The sequence below is a fragment of the Myotis daubentonii genome, chromosome 2 (assembly GCF_963259705.1).
Source record: "Myotis daubentonii chromosome 2, mMyoDau2.1, whole genome shotgun sequence".
Lineage (NCBI taxonomy): Eukaryota > Metazoa > Chordata > Mammalia > Chiroptera > Vespertilionidae > Myotis > Myotis daubentonii.
In genome coordinates this window covers 182,885,588-182,903,281 of record NC_081841.1, presented here as the reverse complement: position 1 = coordinate 182,903,281, position 17,694 = coordinate 182,885,588, and the positions used below count along the sequence as shown (strand labels likewise).

The 17,694-nt window shown below is 46.5% G+C and overlaps 1 protein-coding gene across 7 annotated transcripts in view; it reads left to right on the top strand.

Moving 5' to 3' along the window:
* TMTC4 (transmembrane O-mannosyltransferase targeting cadherins 4) overlaps positions 1-17,694 on the top strand; it is a 59,501-nt gene that overhangs the window by 229 nt on the left and 41,578 nt on the right. For 3 of the 7 annotated variants that reach the window (XM_059685050.1, XM_059685049.1, XM_059685046.1), the window contains exons 1-5: positions 926-1,096; positions 4,133-4,345; positions 8,094-8,209; positions 9,339-9,555; positions 15,643-15,730. In XM_059685050.1, coding sequence (XP_059541033.1) covers positions 4,187-4,345; positions 8,094-8,209; positions 9,339-9,555; positions 15,643-15,730 — 580 coding nt within the window. In that variant the 5' untranslated portion in view covers positions 926-1,096; positions 4,133-4,186. The other 4 variants (XM_059685047.1, XM_059685052.1, XM_059685048.1 and 1 more) reach the window with 4 other exon arrangements.

The window sequence follows — 17,694 nt, the reverse complement described above, 5'->3', positions numbered from 1 at the left end:
GATTAAATGCTGTTGACAATACAGATTCAGTCAAGAGGTAGAGGTTGATGTTAGAATGGATCCAGCGATACCGGGGAACCCGCGGGGTAGATTGGAATCTGCGCTGTGAAGAGTAGGTTGGTAGGTTTGGAGGTGGAAAGTGGATACAGTTCCCTTTTTCTTGAAGCAGGAGACAAAGTAATCTGAGAACAGGGGGTCATGGTGGGGGGGGGGGGGTGGCAGAGTGGCAATCCTGTTGGGACTGGAAGTTTAGGGCAAAGTGACGCTTAGTGAATGAAGAGAGATGGCAGATCTCGCCAGCGCAGGGTTCGTGCGTCAGCAGGAGAAAGAGGACCCTTGGACCTTGGATGAGAACCCGCTATAAACAACAACAAAAGCGGCAAGGCCTCGGAAGGAAGGACGCAGTTTCAGGTCTGTTTTGAGAGGCAGAAAGTGGAGACACACATTTGAAGGAACTCCTCCCAGACAGTAAGAAGTCCAGAGTTCTGGTGGTTCCGATCCAGCTCCTTGTTCTGCAGGGAGGCTGCAGTCCCTCCTCGGAGCGCCACCGGCAGCTCAAGACGCTCGAGACAAGACAGGAAAGGACGCGGCGCGGGCGGACCACAGGGAACCGCACGCGCCTCCCGCCTCCCGCCGCCGGCGAGAACCCGCGAGGGGCCGCCCGCAGCCCGCCGCACCCCGCCGCGTGGGACCGCCCCTTCCCGCCCCGGCCCGCCGGGACTCCACTACCACAACTTCGCTTCCTCCTTTCCCGCCCAGTCGTCCAGTCCCTGCGCTTCCTTCGCTGCCGACAGCCCTTCGGGCTCAACGTCACGGGTGCATCAGCCAATGGGCTGAAGAGGGACGGCTGCAGCGTGAAAGTGACGGCAGAAGCAGCCAATGGCCGCAAGGAGGGGGCGGGCCGAGCAGGAGTGTGAGAGTGAGCGCCTGCACGCGTGGGGAGCTGCGGGAGGTGCGGGCGGCTGGCAGCGCGCGGCGCGGGAGGGGGGCGCGGCGGGGCGGCCCCTCCCCCTGCCCAGCTCTGGGCAGGCGACTCAAGCGGCGGGAGTTTCCGCGCCCGGGAGGGAGATGCGGCCGCCGCCCGGGCTCCTTGCAGGTAACGCGCGGGGCGGCTCCTGCAGGGCCGAGCGGGGCGGAGCACGCCACGGGGCGAGCAGAGTTGGGTGCAGAGTGGACGCGGGGTCCCCGCTCCGCCGCGCCCGAAGCTTCGCCGGCCGGCCCGGGCCCCGCGGCGGGTCTGCTGGAGGAGTTGGCTCCGGGACCGCGATTGCGACTGGGGTCACGGGGATGCGAGCCCCATGCGCCCTGGTGTAAGCAGCACGCGGGACAAAGGGCTCGGCGCGGAAGGTGCACGCTCCCCCTGCCTACGTCCCGCGTTTCGGCTCCTGCGTTTCCTCCACCCGGTGCCGTGGTCACCCCGCCTGCTCCAGCGGCGCGGGGGGGGACCGGGCGCCTGCGGCACCTGGCCTCGGGGACCCGCGCCACCCCGCGCCTGGCCGCCTGCTGGCCGCGGCGCCGGCGAGGGCGGGGCGCGCTTGGCCGTCTGCCCGGGGTTAAAGGCGGCTCCCCTGCAGCGCAGCGAGTGACCACTGCTCCGCACTGGCAGCGGGGCTGAGCGACAGGGAGCCGCGCGCCACCGCCGGGGGCCACCCAGCCGGCACTCCTTGCGCAGGCTGGGAGTTTGGGGAAGCCGAGCAGGTGGCCCAGCAAAGAAGTGGGAACCTTGGATACTAAGGGAGGGGAGCTGCTAAGAGGCGGGGAGGCAGGCAGAATGGAGACAGGTGCGCAGGAACTGGGCATTCCAGGTTCTCTGAGGGCCCTGCCGGAGAAGCGAGGGGGAGGCAGACTCAGCTTTCTTGTTGACCCCCCAGGAGCCCGGCCCTGGCCCAGCAGGGCCCCCCAGATGTTAGGGTCCACACCATGCCTTAATCTTCTGTTGCCTGCGCACCAAAAGATGAGTCTGTTACAATCTGAGGTAACAGGTGAGGCCCGACAATGAGTTAAAGAAGCACAGATTATTTTCTGATTCAGTATACTTCCCGTGAGGCTGACAACCTTTTGTGAAAGAATATTCAAATATTTGGGCCTAAAGTAGATACCATCAAAGCCATCTGCCATGGTCACAGCTCTGTGGTGCATTTAAAACTGTGTAACATATGTGCTTTCCTCCACGTTAACTTTTGAAATCAAAGAATGCTTAATTGTCTCCGTATTAAATCGTGGGATCTTTCTAACTGTTCAGTCTGGTTTATGTATTTATCTTAGGTAGTAGGAGTAATTTGTTTAGCTGACATGTAGACAACAAATGAATGGTTGGGGCCTGCATGATGACCTGTATTGTGTTTGCAGCTGTAATTTGGAGTTGAGCAATAGTTTATCCTTTCCCTGGAAAAGAAAGAAAAGGCAGCAGCAGGTAGCAACTGGAATTCCCCCAGCGCCTGCAGAGGAGCATGAGTTACATCAGGTGGGGAAGCTCCAGGGACCAGCAAGCAGTGGGAGTTGCAGAGCCTTTTGTCTCTGGATTGGAAAGCTGAGAAAGGCCATTGGATGATGAGTCCTGTTAACTGTTGGGTCTGTCTCCACGTTCACTCAGAAGCCTATCGAAAAGATGTCTGTGACCTCAGAGGGCCTCTTTGGCTGACTTCTTATTGATGCCATAATCTGGGCGATTCCTTGGAGACCCGGAAACAAATACATCGGCCGAGAGACAGCTGGTATCTCAAAAAACTCGTTAGTCGGGACACTCGTAAGTCAAGGCCCCACTGTACAGTCAAACTGCCTTCCCAGTCAAGGGGCCTGGGATTCTCCTGTGTCTCAGCATGAAAGGAATGGGGGCAGGTCCCTTAACTGGGAAAGGCAAGAGCCTCAGTACCAATAAACCAAATACTTAAAGGAGTTTTCAAAAGAAAATAGTTATGTGCCTGTGCTTTCACCCACCTTTAAGAAGGTACTTGCAATAACGCTAACCACCCCTGGGCATTTATTAAAGCCAGTGTTTCTAAGCTATAGGTGGATGTCCTGCTTAACCCTCTTGACGACCATGTAAGGTCAGCACAGCATCGCCCTCACTTTAGAAGTGAGGAAACCGAGGCCCAGAGAGGTTAGGAACTTGCCCAAAATGTGACTCACGATTGGAACCCAAGCAGTCTGACCCAAACGTGATTCTGGTAAATGCAAAGAAAGGACCTCTTCAGGGTGTGGTGGGAATGGGGACAGGTGACGTGATTTGGGGAGGTTGTTTGATAGTGGTTTGGGTGAATTCCAAGGCAGGAAGCTCTCGCTGCTGGGAAGTCACTACGCTTTGCAGAGCCCCACAGGAAGTGGACCCTGAGAGGATAAGGGGCATCCACCAGGCCAGAGGACTAAGTGGCAAGGCTGAGACAGAAATGTCGGGCTTTAACATTTTGCCTCTTTGAAAGAAAAGGTAAAAATAAATGTATATTTTTAACTTGACCCCTTCACAGATATTGAAGGTCATAGCCTCACCTAGAATCACTTCCCCTCCTCTTTTCCATACAGCTCAGCCCTTTGAGGTATTACCTCAAACCAGTCAGTCTACAGCATTCTGTCCTTCCCCTGTCGTCCGTGTGTGAACCACTGACCTGGCCATCTGTGTGCCCTGCCTCGTTATCGCTATTAAACTCCTCTCCCCCAGATTTTCATCTAACTGGCCTGAGTTCTCAGAATCCCAATCATGTTTCATGCCCCCACCCTTCCTCCACATACAATGTGATAAGACCGAACAATGAATATTTCTTGATTGAATGCAGTAAGATGGTAACTTTTTTTTTAAATTTTGTAAACTGATTACAAGACTCTAAAACATTATTTCCATTAGGAGGTTGATAAGTGTAGGAGTCCATTAAATGAGTGTTTCTCACAGATTACCCAGCATCAGACACTCAGGGGTTTCGGTTTGGTAGGCTGCAATTGGGCCTAGGAGAATCCGAATGTGTCCCAGGTGACTCTTCTGCCCACCAGAAGTTTGAAACTGCAACTTAAACTTTCTAATGAGTGCGTGCTCTAAAATTGCAGCATAATGGCTGTCTCACTCTTCCTCACTCAAGGTATGCCCACTGCGGAAGCATTCCGAACAGTGCACTGATAAATAATTATGTTATTTTTCTTGCAGATGTCTAACCAGCATAATGCTGGAGGCAGAGACTGACAGCCTGCAGTTTTCAAAATGGCCGCGCTGGAGGCCGATTTGGAGCACGTCATTCCATCCTCTGTTCCTCCTTTCTGGGCTAAGTTAGTCGTGGGATTGGTTTCCCTCGTGTGTTTCGCACGTAGCTATGATGGAGAGTTTGTCTTTGATGACTCCGAAGCTATTGTTAACAATAAGGTTCGTATCTTAATTCCTTCCTGATAAACTTATGTGAACCACTTGCCTATGTCTCAGTAGTAATCTAAGTTGGTGTTGAATTATTTTCTATTAAATTTGGGTTAAGCCTTTGCCTGGGCACCAATTGTGCTCTGGATTCCCCATCTCTTTTAGATAGTGTCTCCTGGATTTAGGGCCCCTTTCATTGCTGGCAGCAGGGTCTCCAACCCCTGCCTCACCTCGGGCTCTACCCTCCCCATGTACCCGCTGTGATGTGAGGCCACAGGCCTCACACATGTATCAGAGAGGCTGTTATTCTAAGATTTCAAGGTGAGCGTGTTGCAGGGCATTGCAGACCGAGTATTTCAGGGTTTGTGATAAATCTCCCAAACACTGAGGCAGAGCTGTTCCAGGAAAAAAGAAAATCACACATATGCTGCAGTGATCATTCACCAAAAGGTACATCCTCAGCAGCAGGCAGCGAGCTGGCCTCTTTGTCCTTGGATGATAGCATCAGGACAGCTGGTGACAGCTGCCGGAGGGTGGGGAGCGATGCAGTTCCTGCTCGTTTCGTGTTCAGAGACTCACATTTGCAGAATCAGCAAAATCCCAGCACTTCTGCTCACCAGTGGGTGCTACATCGGTTCAGGGAAAGCCTATCTCTTCCACTTGCTACCTAGGGATAGGGAAGAAGCCATACAGTGTGGGAAGGGAAGAAAAAGATTTCGGCGAGCTTAAAGAAAACTGGAACAAGAAAGTCGGGGACAGGCAGGGGCCGAGAGGGGAAAGACCCTGGAGATGGCACAGGTTAGAGTCTCTGACAATCTAGTTACTCAGCAGATATTTTATGTGTATGCCTTCACCAATGAAGAGGGTTTGAAGGAATATACTAGTTTTTCTCTCTGGTAGATGCAATTGTAGCAACTCTTTGTAACACTGTTTTTTAATGCTCTTAAATTTTTGAAGTGATGGATTCAACCAAATGAGGGAAAATTCATTATCACATTGAAAATATTGGAAAAAATTGTCTCTGTGACAAACATTCTTTTCCAGGAGGGGTGGGAGGAATGACTGTTTTGCATATATTTTATTTTAATGCATTGCAACTGATTTTCTCCATTTTTGACGGCACAAACTGCAGCATTGTTGATGCTTGCTTTTAATTCAAGTTCTTCATTTGTAGTTTTCCTCAATTCACCCAGCCGTTACCTGCAGATGTTTCTATTTCAGTCCTTTTTAAAGCCAGGCTTAAAGGAAAAAGAAGGAAGTTTGTAGCCCTGAGCAACTGTGTATGTCACACTCGTGGCTTAACAGCTATAGGATTCCTAACAAGGATTCGAGGGTCTGCCTTTACTTTAAAATTTTTATTCTTCGTTTTATTGAGAGTTTCTTGACTCTTCCACTTTTGTTAAGTGGAAGATATATAAGGTGTTAGCTTACCTATGGGAGAACTTCGATAAGCAAGGCCGGGACAGCTTGAGCTCTGTCGGATGTGGGATGCTCTGGGGGGGTGGCTGTAGTTCTCTTTCCTTCTGGGTGGGGGAAGGCAGATGAAGCCAGTCGTGGCTCTATGGCACATTGTCTTGGCAGTGTTTTCTAGAGCATCACACTGCCCCTTTGTCAACTTGCTAGCCCTCCCTTTTTTTTCCTGTTTCATGAAAGGCACTTCTCCATTCATTGGCACCGCGCCTACAGTAATGTGGAGCAGGCTGTGACCGGGTGTTACTGGTGTTAAAGACTGCTTTCCAGATGCGTCCTTGCAGGGTTGAGTTGCCGTCTTTCATTGAGATGATTTTCTTTGAGACGTGAAGTTAGCAGGAATTTCAGACGTAACACGTCTTTTCCGTAAATCCTTATCAGGGAAACTTGGCCTTCCTGTAGCACGCCCTGCTTGTGTAGGCTACACCTCATCAAATATTTAGAAGTTGGTTGGTGTTTATTTACTGCTCAAATGGAAGGAAAGAGCCTCTGCCCGACCCTTCCACAACTACTGAACAGGTGCTTCTGGGACAATGCAGAAGAAGGTGGACTTCCCGTTTTGTAACTGAGTGGACTCGGTTGGTGGGTGGGTTGTACAGGGCCTTCCAGAAACATCTAACCGACTCAAAGACGGTGGTGGTACACTCAAGGCCTCTGAAGCTGATACCCAGTCGAAGAGAACTGCCACCTCAGAGTAGGCATCAGGTGACCAACCTTGTATCTCTTGCCTCTTCGCAAGCCTGTCCTTTTGAGCCAGCAAGCACTTAAGTAGCCAGGACTCACTGAATCCACTGTGTGCCGTGGGCACTGGGTGCTCTCTGGACCAGCCACGATTTGACACACTTCCTCTGTTTGGGGCATTCCCTGCCTTCTGGTTGTTAGACGCTACACAGACTGTCCAGTTTAGATACAGACACAGACGTAGGCTCTCCTAGCAGGTGTACCACCTGTTGGAGTGAGGAGCTACTCATGCAAAGAGGTGGGGTCTGGAGGCGCCCAGGCAGCCTCAGGGAGGTGCCAGCGGTGGGAATTGTGGGTGTGCTTCTGGCTGCACCGTCCTAACCTGGTTTTCCAGCCCACCTGGGCGTCCAGGAACCTTGCACTCAGTTTAAAGCGTTCCTTTTTTGCTCACATTAATCAGAGTTGATTTTGGTTACTGCACAGTCTTGACTGATATATCATGTGGTGCTCAGAACATCATAATTTCTAGTCCCTAAAATATTCCTGTTTAATTATGCTTTAAAGAGAAAATTAATATTCAGTTTTGTTACTCCACAGTAGCCTGTCTGCCTTTTTTCTTGTTAGACACCGTTTCAAATTTACATGTAAAAAAAGATGCGTTTTTAAGCATCTGTAGTACAGTACCAAATTAAATTACCTTAGTAGTAAGATAGGTATAATTTTTTAAAATAGTGATATTTATCTTTAAAAATGATGTAGAAATTGTTTTTCCTTTAATATTACTGTCTGCTTAGCTCATGACTAAAAATGGGAAACTTAAATACATGTTTATCCACACTCATGAGAGAGGGTAATAGTGATCTCATTTAGCTATAAGGTCCATTCATTCATTCAGTATAGATGAACATCTTCCGTGTACCCCCAGCAAACACAGATGTGTCCCCGCTTCTCGGAGCCCCAGGGCAGTGGGGCAGACAGATAATAGTCACTAGACTATAAATCGCCAGTGTGCTCGGCGCTGTGAGGATGGGTGCAAGATGCCCAAGACCCACAGAAGGGAAATTGCATCAGCTTAGAAAGGTCATAGCTCAGTGGCTGAGAGATGAATGGCAGGAGGAGCTGAGTTGTGAAGAGTTGAGGAGTGACCAGCTGGATGGAAACCGGAACATGCAAAGCCTTGGAGTGGATGGTAGCAGGAGCTGTGTGGGGACCAGACAAAGGCCATTAGCAGATCACTGAGCCCAAGAGATGAGCCTGCAGAGGCTGGTGGGCACCCCCGACTGTGGCATCTATGTTAAAACACTGGCTTTGTCCTAGAAAGGGGGGAGAGAGGGGGAGCTGTAGCATTGTTTTAAGCTGAGGTGGGTACAGTGACTCAATTTGCATTTTGGAAAAAGCAATGGGGAGAACGTAGCAGAGGGCCCAGGAGACCCGCTGGCAGGCCTGCCTGTGTCCTAGGTGAGTGATGATGGTGGCTCAGCCCAGGTGGTGGAAGGCTTGGGGAATAGAGGTATGAGGAACTTTAAAGAAGGGGACTTGGTGAGGGCTTAGCTATCACCAGGAGTCATGACTCCTTTGTCCCGAATGTCCTCTGGTTGTGTTCCTGCAGGACCTCCGAGCAGAAACGCCCCTTGGGGACCTGTGGCATCATGACTTCTGGGGCAGTCGGCTGAGCAGCAACACCAGCCACAAGTCCTACCGACCTCTCACCGTCCTGACTTTCAGGTGAGGTATGACGGTGTGGGCTGCACGCGAGGGTCACCCACAGCTTGTGCATTATAATATACCAGGTTGCATGTGACAGGATTCCCGGGGTCTAGGAGTCAAGTTAATAGTTCCTAGGGAAGCATAAGCCACTCACCTTTATGGGTTTCCAAGAAGTACGTGACAGTTCTAACTATTAGGAGTTAGGTCACAGGAGGACGGAGAGAACCGGCATGTGGAAACGTTACTGCAGGGCTTGCTTTGGCAGGAAAGGTGCTAAAAGTGGGGCAACAATACAGAGTTAGCATGGCCCTCTCAAGGATGACATGCACATGGGTGAAGCGTCCATTTTTCACAGCTCTTGGAGGTTGGCGAATACGCAGGACACTGTGAGACAGGCAACATGTGGCATCACATGAAATTGTCTTTTTTTTTCACTGTAAATAAAAGGCATCAATCTTCCTGCTGTTACCAAGTCAATAGGCAAAAAAAAGTTAAAAACAATCTAACTCTCCCCATTAATCAGGGAGCTGTTTGCATGAAATAGATTTATTCGCCACACGGAGTTTCTATGCATAGCTATTTCTTTGACGCATTAAATACTTGTCTGTAGATCTCTCAAAGAAGCATGGAGATGATGAAATAGAACCACTGGTAATGGAAAAGCAGTCAGAAATAAGAATCCCTGACAATGAGAAAGTGGTTCATTGTTCAGAAGGCTGGTAGAAAAACTGTAAAGTACCTTTTTATTTTTTTGAATAAGCAAGTTACATGACTGTCTTATATCCAGGTTCCTGTGGGATCGCCATGAGTAATGTGCGATACATTTTTTTTTGCAGTCTTGCCTTCTTTGCACTTAAAAATTTGACTGGCTTTCCTTTCGCTTTCCCTCTCCACGTATTTTCTGTCCCACCCCTCTGAGATCCCCTTGTTGTCTATTTCCCCCTCTGCAGCTAACTATTCTTACCTTCTCTCCAATTTTCTTAGCTTAGCAGCACTATTTAGCTGGGTGTTATTTTAACCAACATTGCACAACGTCTTTCTTTTCTCCTTCTAGTATTTTTACTCACCAGCCTTTTCCTTTAGATGGTTTGCATTTTATTTCACGTGCTTCTGCGCACCTGGCGTGAGCACCCTTCTTCTGCTACAGGATTAACTACTATTTGTCGGGAGGCTTCCACCCCGTGAGTTTCCACGTGGTCAACATCCTCCTGCACGCTGGCATCTCCGTCCTCATGGTGGATGTCTTCTCGGTGCTGTTTGGCGGCCTGCAGTACACCAGCAAAGGCCGGAGGTTAAACCTGGCCCCCAGGTCATCCTTGCTGGCCGCTCTGCTGTTTGCTGTGCACCCGGTGCACACTGAGTGTGTGAGTATCACCCGCCCGCGGCATCTGCACTTGTGTGGGTTTGTTTCCTAAAACAGGCTTCCTTTAAATGCTCATGGAGCTGTGGTGGTGCCCTGCCAGGCGTTGGAGACGATTGTATGCAGGTCCAGCAGGTCTCTCTTATGGAAAAATGCAGAGTCCCCAGTTGACCAAGACTTTAGAATGGCAGCATGGTTTGCTTGCTGGTGATGCTCTCTGGTTCCCTCATATACCCACACTGTAAAGGTATGCCTGTTGAATGTTGCCTGGCTTTGGGGTATACAAGCCAGAGGCCAGCACTACCTTTCTCCATGTCCCTGTGTTAGCTGAGAGGTTTATAGTTTGCAAACTATTTTCTCACACTGTTGTGATTGTCACAAAAACTCCGTGGGATCAGATGGGGCAGCATCACAGTTTCACTTTACAGAAGAGGAACTGGTCTTATCCCAGGGCAGTCATGTGGCTGGCGGAAGTAGGAATAGAACTTGAAACCTGGTTGTCCCAGGTCTGTGCAGAGACGCTGCCGCCATACTCTGAGTTGAACTAGAAAGTGGGTCCCCAAGTCCTGCTGTGGAATTACGAATTCTCCCCACCTTCCTTCTCCTTTTCTTGGCCCCCTGCATTATTCTCCTCCCCCTGACATGTGGTTTGGTAGCTCCTGAGGGGCCTGACCCGCTGTCCTGTGGGCCATGCCTTTATTCCACTGAGCCTGCTGCTGAGTATATGTGGTACAAACCATATGGGGGTTTCAGAAACCACGCTACCCCCACCTCCACGGGAACCCTTTGGAAATGTAAGTCATGTTTGCTGAGGTAAAAGATTTTGTTTTACTCATTCATTCTGTGAGCATGAAGTACCTCAGATAAAATACTACATGTGCTTTATTACTTCTCCTCAGTTTATTTCTGCATTTCACGTGTTATTTAAATACACGTTAACCAAGTGCTTTGAGAACTACCTATTCTTTGGTATTAAGAGGGTTGTGGAATTGTTCTTTCAATGTTCTTCTAATATCTACTTTAAACTTTAAAAAATTCTCACAATTTTTTACTTCAGCAAATTCAGAGGACTTCAGGTATTGGCACGCTGGGAACTGCTGCAAGCTATGTATTTGTGTTCAAATTAGAATTTGTTTCTGTCCTAGTTCTCTTTATGGTCTAAATGTTTGTTGGGATTCAGAAGTAGTGTACACATTAATCAGAAATAAGGGAATTTCTGGCAGAAGTACTGATTTGGTACTTATCTGATTTTGTGTGATCTTAAAAGCAAAAGCAAATATATGAATTATTAACCAAAGACGTTTTTCTAAAACTCTGACTTTAAATATTGAGAAGTTAGTTTGTAAACAAGTTTGAAATGCCAACAAGTATAACTGGATGTGCACACACCTCCCCAGATAAATGCAATCCGGGGATGTTACCACCAAAATTCTACATTTGCGATATTTAAAAATAGGAGAAAGGGGAGTATCTGAAAAAATTTCTTACTCTCTCCCACCCTTCCATTCTATGAAAGTCATTCGAACTCATAATGCAAGGAACAGTTTAGGCTTATTAGAAATTAGCATTCCTAAGACAGATCATTTATATATTCACCTTCCATTGTTTTGACAAATAGTTGGTATTCAGTTTCCTCTTATCTACACCTCCCTGTTATTTTCCACTCTACATGGCACCCAGCTTTAAAGTGAGCATAAAGCAGGTTGACCCAGAGAATCAGATGGAGGGAGAGCTCCTCAGAGTGTTCCAGGCCAGAACCGAGGAGGCCACCTGTGTTGTGGGCTGGGGCCTGGCCCTGGGCACAGCATCCCCACCTCCCACCCCCACTGAACATTGATCTGGGATGAGGCTTGAGGATTTGGGAGTAATTGTGCTGCTTCTGTTTACATTTATTAAGGGAAAGTAGTGGCAGTGTAGGCCCCTCCAGTGTTAGTACTGTAAATTTCCGTTTGTTAACATTTATGTGTTTGGTGTCTTGACATTAATAATGAGAATGCTTTTGCACACTGAAAATAAGAACCTACATTTTCTGTGCCCTGGCTGGTTGACTCGGTTGGAACATTGTTCCATGCACCAAAAGGTTGTGTGTTCGATTCCCAGTCAGGGCACATACCTAGGTTGTGGGTTCCATCCTTGGAGCGCATGTGGGTGGCAACTGATTGATGTTTCCCTCTCCCTCCCTTCCTCTCTCTATAAAAACCAATAAAAAACATATCCTTGGTTGAGGATTTTTAAAAAAGAGCCTACATTTTCCAGTCTTTGGGGTGATCAGCCATCCCCTTTGCTTAAGACTAAGGGGTTATGGGATAGCCCTAGGCAAACTGAGATCAGTCAGTCACACCCTGCAGACTTCCTACCTCATGGTCTACAGTTGGTAGTAAAATAATTGTAATCCTTTTTTGTTGTTGTTTTATTTTTTAAATTTTTATTGTTGAAAGTATTACATATGCCCCCTCTTTCCCCACATTGACCCCTTCTAGCCCACCCCCGCCCCAGGCCTTCACCACCCTATTGTCTGTGTCCATGGGTTATGCATATATGCATACATGTAATCAGTTTTATTTTGCTTTCCAATTCATGTGAATGTCTCTTATTTCCAGCTATGCCACCCCAAATCACTCTGAGGTATTTGTAGATGGGAAGGGCTCCAACACACCAGTCACCAGAAGAGGGAGGGGAGCTAAGGGAGGGGGTTGCGTAGTCCAGTGATGGCGAACCTATGACACGCGTGTCAGAGGTGACATACGAACTCATTTTTTTTGGTTGATTTTTCTTTGTTAAATGGCATTTAAATATATAAAATAAATATCAAAAATATAAGTCTTTGTTTTACTATGGTTGCAGATATCAAAAAATGTCTATATGTGACACGGCACCAGAGTTAAGTTAGGGTTTTTCAAAATGCTGACACGCCGAGCTCCAAAGGTTCGCCGTCACTGGCCTAGGCCCTTGTCTCTTTGGAGACCAGGAAGCAGCCCCTGGGGGGTTCCCTGAGGACACAGTGCAACTGTAAGTTTTCGTTTTCTCAGAGCATTGATGAAGATGTCAAGTTGCCTGAATTTGGGTATCAGAGAGGGATGCTCAAGCCTCCTTAATCTGCCCGTTCAATAAACCCAGAGCTTAATGCTGAAAGCACTGGGTGGGGAAAGATCCTCCCAGTCACCTTCTCCTAATTCCTCCCTGTGGCCCCTGTGCACATTGTTCCTAGTGGGAATAAAAGTGAGCCACCTTAAGGATTCGGGGGAGGGGGTGGGGGCAGGGGGAGGTTGGCAGTGATTCCTCTAGAGAACCGTAGGGGAGGAAGAAATTTTATTCTAGGTTCTTTCAGCTGGTCTAATAATTAAATCAACATGAGACAGACTAATAAGAGAAAATAACCAAATTTAATTACATAAGTATGTACGGGAGCCCCACATCCATGAGAAAGTCAGAGATTCCCACATACATGAAGGTTCAGAGAGAGAAAAGGGAAAATGAGGTATGTAAGGAATGATGTGAGATGCCTTGGGGTGGGGGTGGCGGGGAGGGAAATTTGCAGGATGATAAGAGCAGATGTTCAGTAATTAGAAGTTTGCCCTGCCCTATAGGTAGTTCATGAAAAGTTATTTCTGGTAATAAGTCATTAAGGGCAAGGCCCCCAATTTAGATTTCTGGATAGTTAAGGGAAGAGCAAAAATTTCTCCTGAGCCCATAGGGTCTCAACTGCCTTCAGCTCAAAATAGCATGCCAAAAGGGTGCATTGTGGGGAAATTTGTTCTGAACCCCTTCAAAATCCTGATATGAGTGTTTCAGGTTATTTGTTAGAAAAAATAGCCTTTGTAAAGAACTTTGCCTGAAAATATATTATGCAAAAATCAGAAAAGAAAAATAAAGTCTCTTTGTACTCATGCCCATTTCCCAGTTAGATGTGGCGTCTGCTTGGATAGCCTTTTACAATCTTGTCTGTGAAATCTCTTTAATATGTGAAAAATTTATTGTAAGGACTGAATACTCTTTTTACTTTAAAACAATTGCCATAGTGTTTTAAACCCCGTTTTTCTTTATGTCAGACAATGTAATGTATATTGCTTAAAACTTGGCAGTGTCTTCACCAGCTAACCAAAGGAAGATTATTTGTTTTAAAAACAAGTGATGATGTTTAAAGTTCACATTAGTGAACCTGCATCAAGAGTTCAAGATCAGAATGTATAATTGCCCTTAGCATTGCATATCTGACCAGTGTAGCGGGAAACTCCTACCTAAAGGTTAGTCTTTAACTGTCCCTAGGTAAAGAGTGGTTGGCTCTTTTGGCCCCTATTCTTGTATTTATCCAAACCACTTCCTTCCCCTTCACTCATTTCAAGGAACCTTTTTTCTCTGAACCCTCTCCCCAATCCCTCCATGATCTGAGGACCCCCCTTGGATAAACTTCTCTGGGTTGACTTGGCTTGTTTTATTTTCCCTAAGGAATTTGGGTTCCGGGCCATCCTCAGGCTCTGTAGACAGCCACAGCTGGAAGATGCCCTCCTTTCTCTCCCATCTCTCTCCTGGCGGCAGGCCCACAGGACCAGCTGCTCCATCCCTCACTCACCAAGGTGCTCTGGAGCTCCTACCTGCTTCACCCTCAGCTGCTGTGTCCTGTTTTCATTCCTTTCTGCCCTTCACATTTATAGAAGCACAATTTGGGATTCATACGGGAAACTAACAGTGAGCCAGCACCTACTGTGTGCTCTGCTCGGTTTCATTGCACTCCTGATTTACTGTATCCCTCACTGAGTGAGTTACAGGCCAGACCATTCAAGAACTCTCACTGCATATTTACTTCACTCGTGAAGTGATTGCACTGTTTAACCCTCCGGCATGCTGGCATAGTCATTCAGACCTGTTGAGCCTTTGTCCTTAGTTCCCTCTTGGATGTGGGTGGCATTCACAGGCTGGAGTCATCAACCCTTTCAGGCTTCTCAGCGACTGTGGGACACCTTGGGCTGCCACGTGCACCTGCATCAGGAGTTCAAGATCAGAATGTGTGATTGCCCTCAGCTTTCATATCTAGCTCGTGTGGTGGGAAACTCCCAAAAGGCTTTCTTTATAGCTATTGCTTATACACACACTCGTGGTTCATATGTTAATATAGTAATTTCATTCATGTTCATTGTATGTTATTTCCATTTATAGAATAGTCTTTATTCTGTATCTCATATATCATATATGCCCTTTAAGAAAAGGTGAACTTACCAGTCATTGAAGTGATACTTAAAGTATCTCTTGGATATATGTCACATCCAGGTGCTAGTTAGTGAAGAATGCCACATAAACTAGCCTAATACTCACGGGTGGAATTCTGCGTCTTTCATTTGCCATGAAACATTTGGAGAACACCATTTGGAGTAATTAGCCTGGAAGAAATGAAACGCGAATTGCATATGGCTTCATTGTCACTAATATAAAGAAGGGGAGACAGTCATCAGGTGTAGAAAATGGGGGAGGAATGGTAGAAATGTTATTCTGTTTTTGTCTTGTCGATAGCTTTTGAAGCATTCTTTCCAGATTAACCCACTTCACCGGTTTTGGTCTGAATCGAGGAAAAGGTGGCAGAGGCAGCTTTGAGTCATTATTCCTGTCTTTATCTGCCTGATGACTTTCAACCCTTATTTCCCACCTTCCCTTCATGTTTCGAATCAAGTTTTCTTTTTTAAATATCATTCCCTTTCAGCTGATAGCATTTTCCACTTGACAGTCCACTTTGGAGACATCAGAAACACAGGTCTCTGCCGCTCTTGGGGACAGGGTGCTAAGTAACAGGGCTTCTGCTGCATACGGTGCATGCATCGCTGACTGTCCAGCCCACACAGTAGCCATCAGTGGGTTCTAAGCAATCCGACTTTCTCTTAGAAACAGTTAAGTCAAGTCCTAGACCAAAAGCATAAGAAAACCGATTCTAAGATAAGACCACAGGCTGTTGCAGGTATGCAGATTATTTTAATAGAGATGGTAGAGTCTAATAAGGTTTTTTTTCTATTTCTAAGGAATTTGTTTGTATTTCCTAAGTTTAGGATTTGTTAAAAATATATATTTTTTAATGTAAATTTCTTTTTCTTCCCCTTCTTTTAAGGTTGCTGGTGTTGTGGGCCGTGCAGACCTCCTGGGTGCCCTGTTCTTTCTGTTATCCTTCCTGGGCTACTGTAGAGCGTTTAGAGAAAGTAAGCGTGATGTTTGTCTTCTTAATTTTGAGATGGGAAATTATGTGCGTATATAAGGTCGTCACTTTGAGGGAATGTGGGGAAAAGGTGTATGCCCGCTGTAGGTGTCTTGTTTCACTCCATTGCTTTTTTAATAACGCAGAGTTTGTGCATCAGTAGTCACACAGGAGCAGCCTGCTGTGCGGCGAGACCAAGAGCTTCTGCCCTAGGCACTGAAGCAGTTGTGATTGATTTTTGTGATTTTATTTCCAGCTTTTGGTTCTTTTTTATTAAAACCTCATGGAGGGGGAAAAAAAATAGAAACACGCTGAAATGGATAGCTATGCACCTGGAGTGTGAGGTTCTTGTTTTTTATGGGAGCATTATTAATACTTACAAAGTCTGTTGACTTTTCTCAAAGACAACTCTAAAGTTTCAGGAAGTACCATTTTATTAATTTTAACTTATCTTCCTTTAAAGTAACTGCTTCCTATTCTGAGTAGATTTCAAAGACATCAGGAGTGCTTTTTGAAGAAAGTATTAAATGTTGATAGTTTTAACATATGTGGGGCACATTTATTTAGGAGGTATAATAAAACCTCTCTTTAATTCTAAAGATTGTTCTTATGAAATAATGGAAAAATTTGAGGAGACTAAAAATTCTATCAAGTGAATTGATACATTTTTTAGTCTCCTTTAATGGAATATTCTCACAGAAGGCGGAAAACTAAAGACATTGTATATTGTTTTCCTGGGTCCTTTTGCTAATCTTTTCTCTGTTCCAATTCATATGCATACATTTTTTCATATATGTGTCTGTTTTTAATTCATATGTAAATTATAAAATTATATCTGAGAGCCATCCAGACAAAAGAGAGATTTTTTTTACTACCATTTTTTCTTGTTTTTTGAGGTAGGCCTGTAGAGCTATAAACTGCCCTCTCAGGACTGCTTTCATTGTGTCCCATAGGTTTTGGATTGTTGTGTTTTGAGAGATTTTTTTAAATAAAACCTTTGGAAACTAATACCAAAGGTAAAAGTGCTTAATGTGTGATGGATTTTCAATTAATACTTTGATTCATGAAACATTAGTTAAGCATATTTCAGTATTAATGGAACTATCTTAACAAGTAGCAGCAATATAACCTTTATTTTTATTTTTTTTAAATATATTTTATTGATTTTTTACAGAGAGGAGGGGAGAAGGATAGAGAGTTAGAAACATCAATGAGAGAGAAACATCGATCAGCTGCCTCCTGCACACTCCCTACTGGGGATGTGCCCGCAACCAAGGTACATGCCCTTGACCGGAATCGAACCTGGGACCTTTCAGTCCGCAGGCCGATGCTCTATCCACTGAGCCAAACCGGTTAGGCATAACCTTTACTTTTTTAGTCCAGGAGCGTTCTTTTAACATTTATGACATTTTTACTTTAAAATTGGAAAGGGATTTCATAAAGAGATTGTTACAGGCCTTTCATGTTAAGGATGCAGATGGTTTCGAGAAAGCTAACCTGGAAATATTTAGTGTTTGCACACCGATAACAGTGGTAGATGTGGCTTTAGCGGAAACCCTTTTAGGAATATGAATAGGTTTTCATTTGGTTGAAGTGACTGGGAACAGTTGGAAGGCAGATGGATGGGTACGGGAGCCTTAGAAGCCTTCCTGACGGCCTTGAGTCTACAGGAAGGCCTGACCTTCCCGGGCTTTGGTGCTCTGCTCCTTTGAACCCTCTTTAGGAAAAGGGAAGAGTGGATTAAAGTGGAGCCCTGGGACTCACCTCCAGACGGGTGTGCTCCTGGCAGTCACCGACAGCTTGTTCAGTCTTTGGAAAACAGAAAGCTGGGGGAGGGTCGCCCCTCTTCTCGCATCCGGGCCTCGGGGTCTTGACCCTGAGAGTTATTTTTGGCCACGGACTTCTGTCTCCTTTCTGTCCTCTGACTGTGGCCTCTTGCCCACGCAGGCTTCGAGTTAAACTATATCA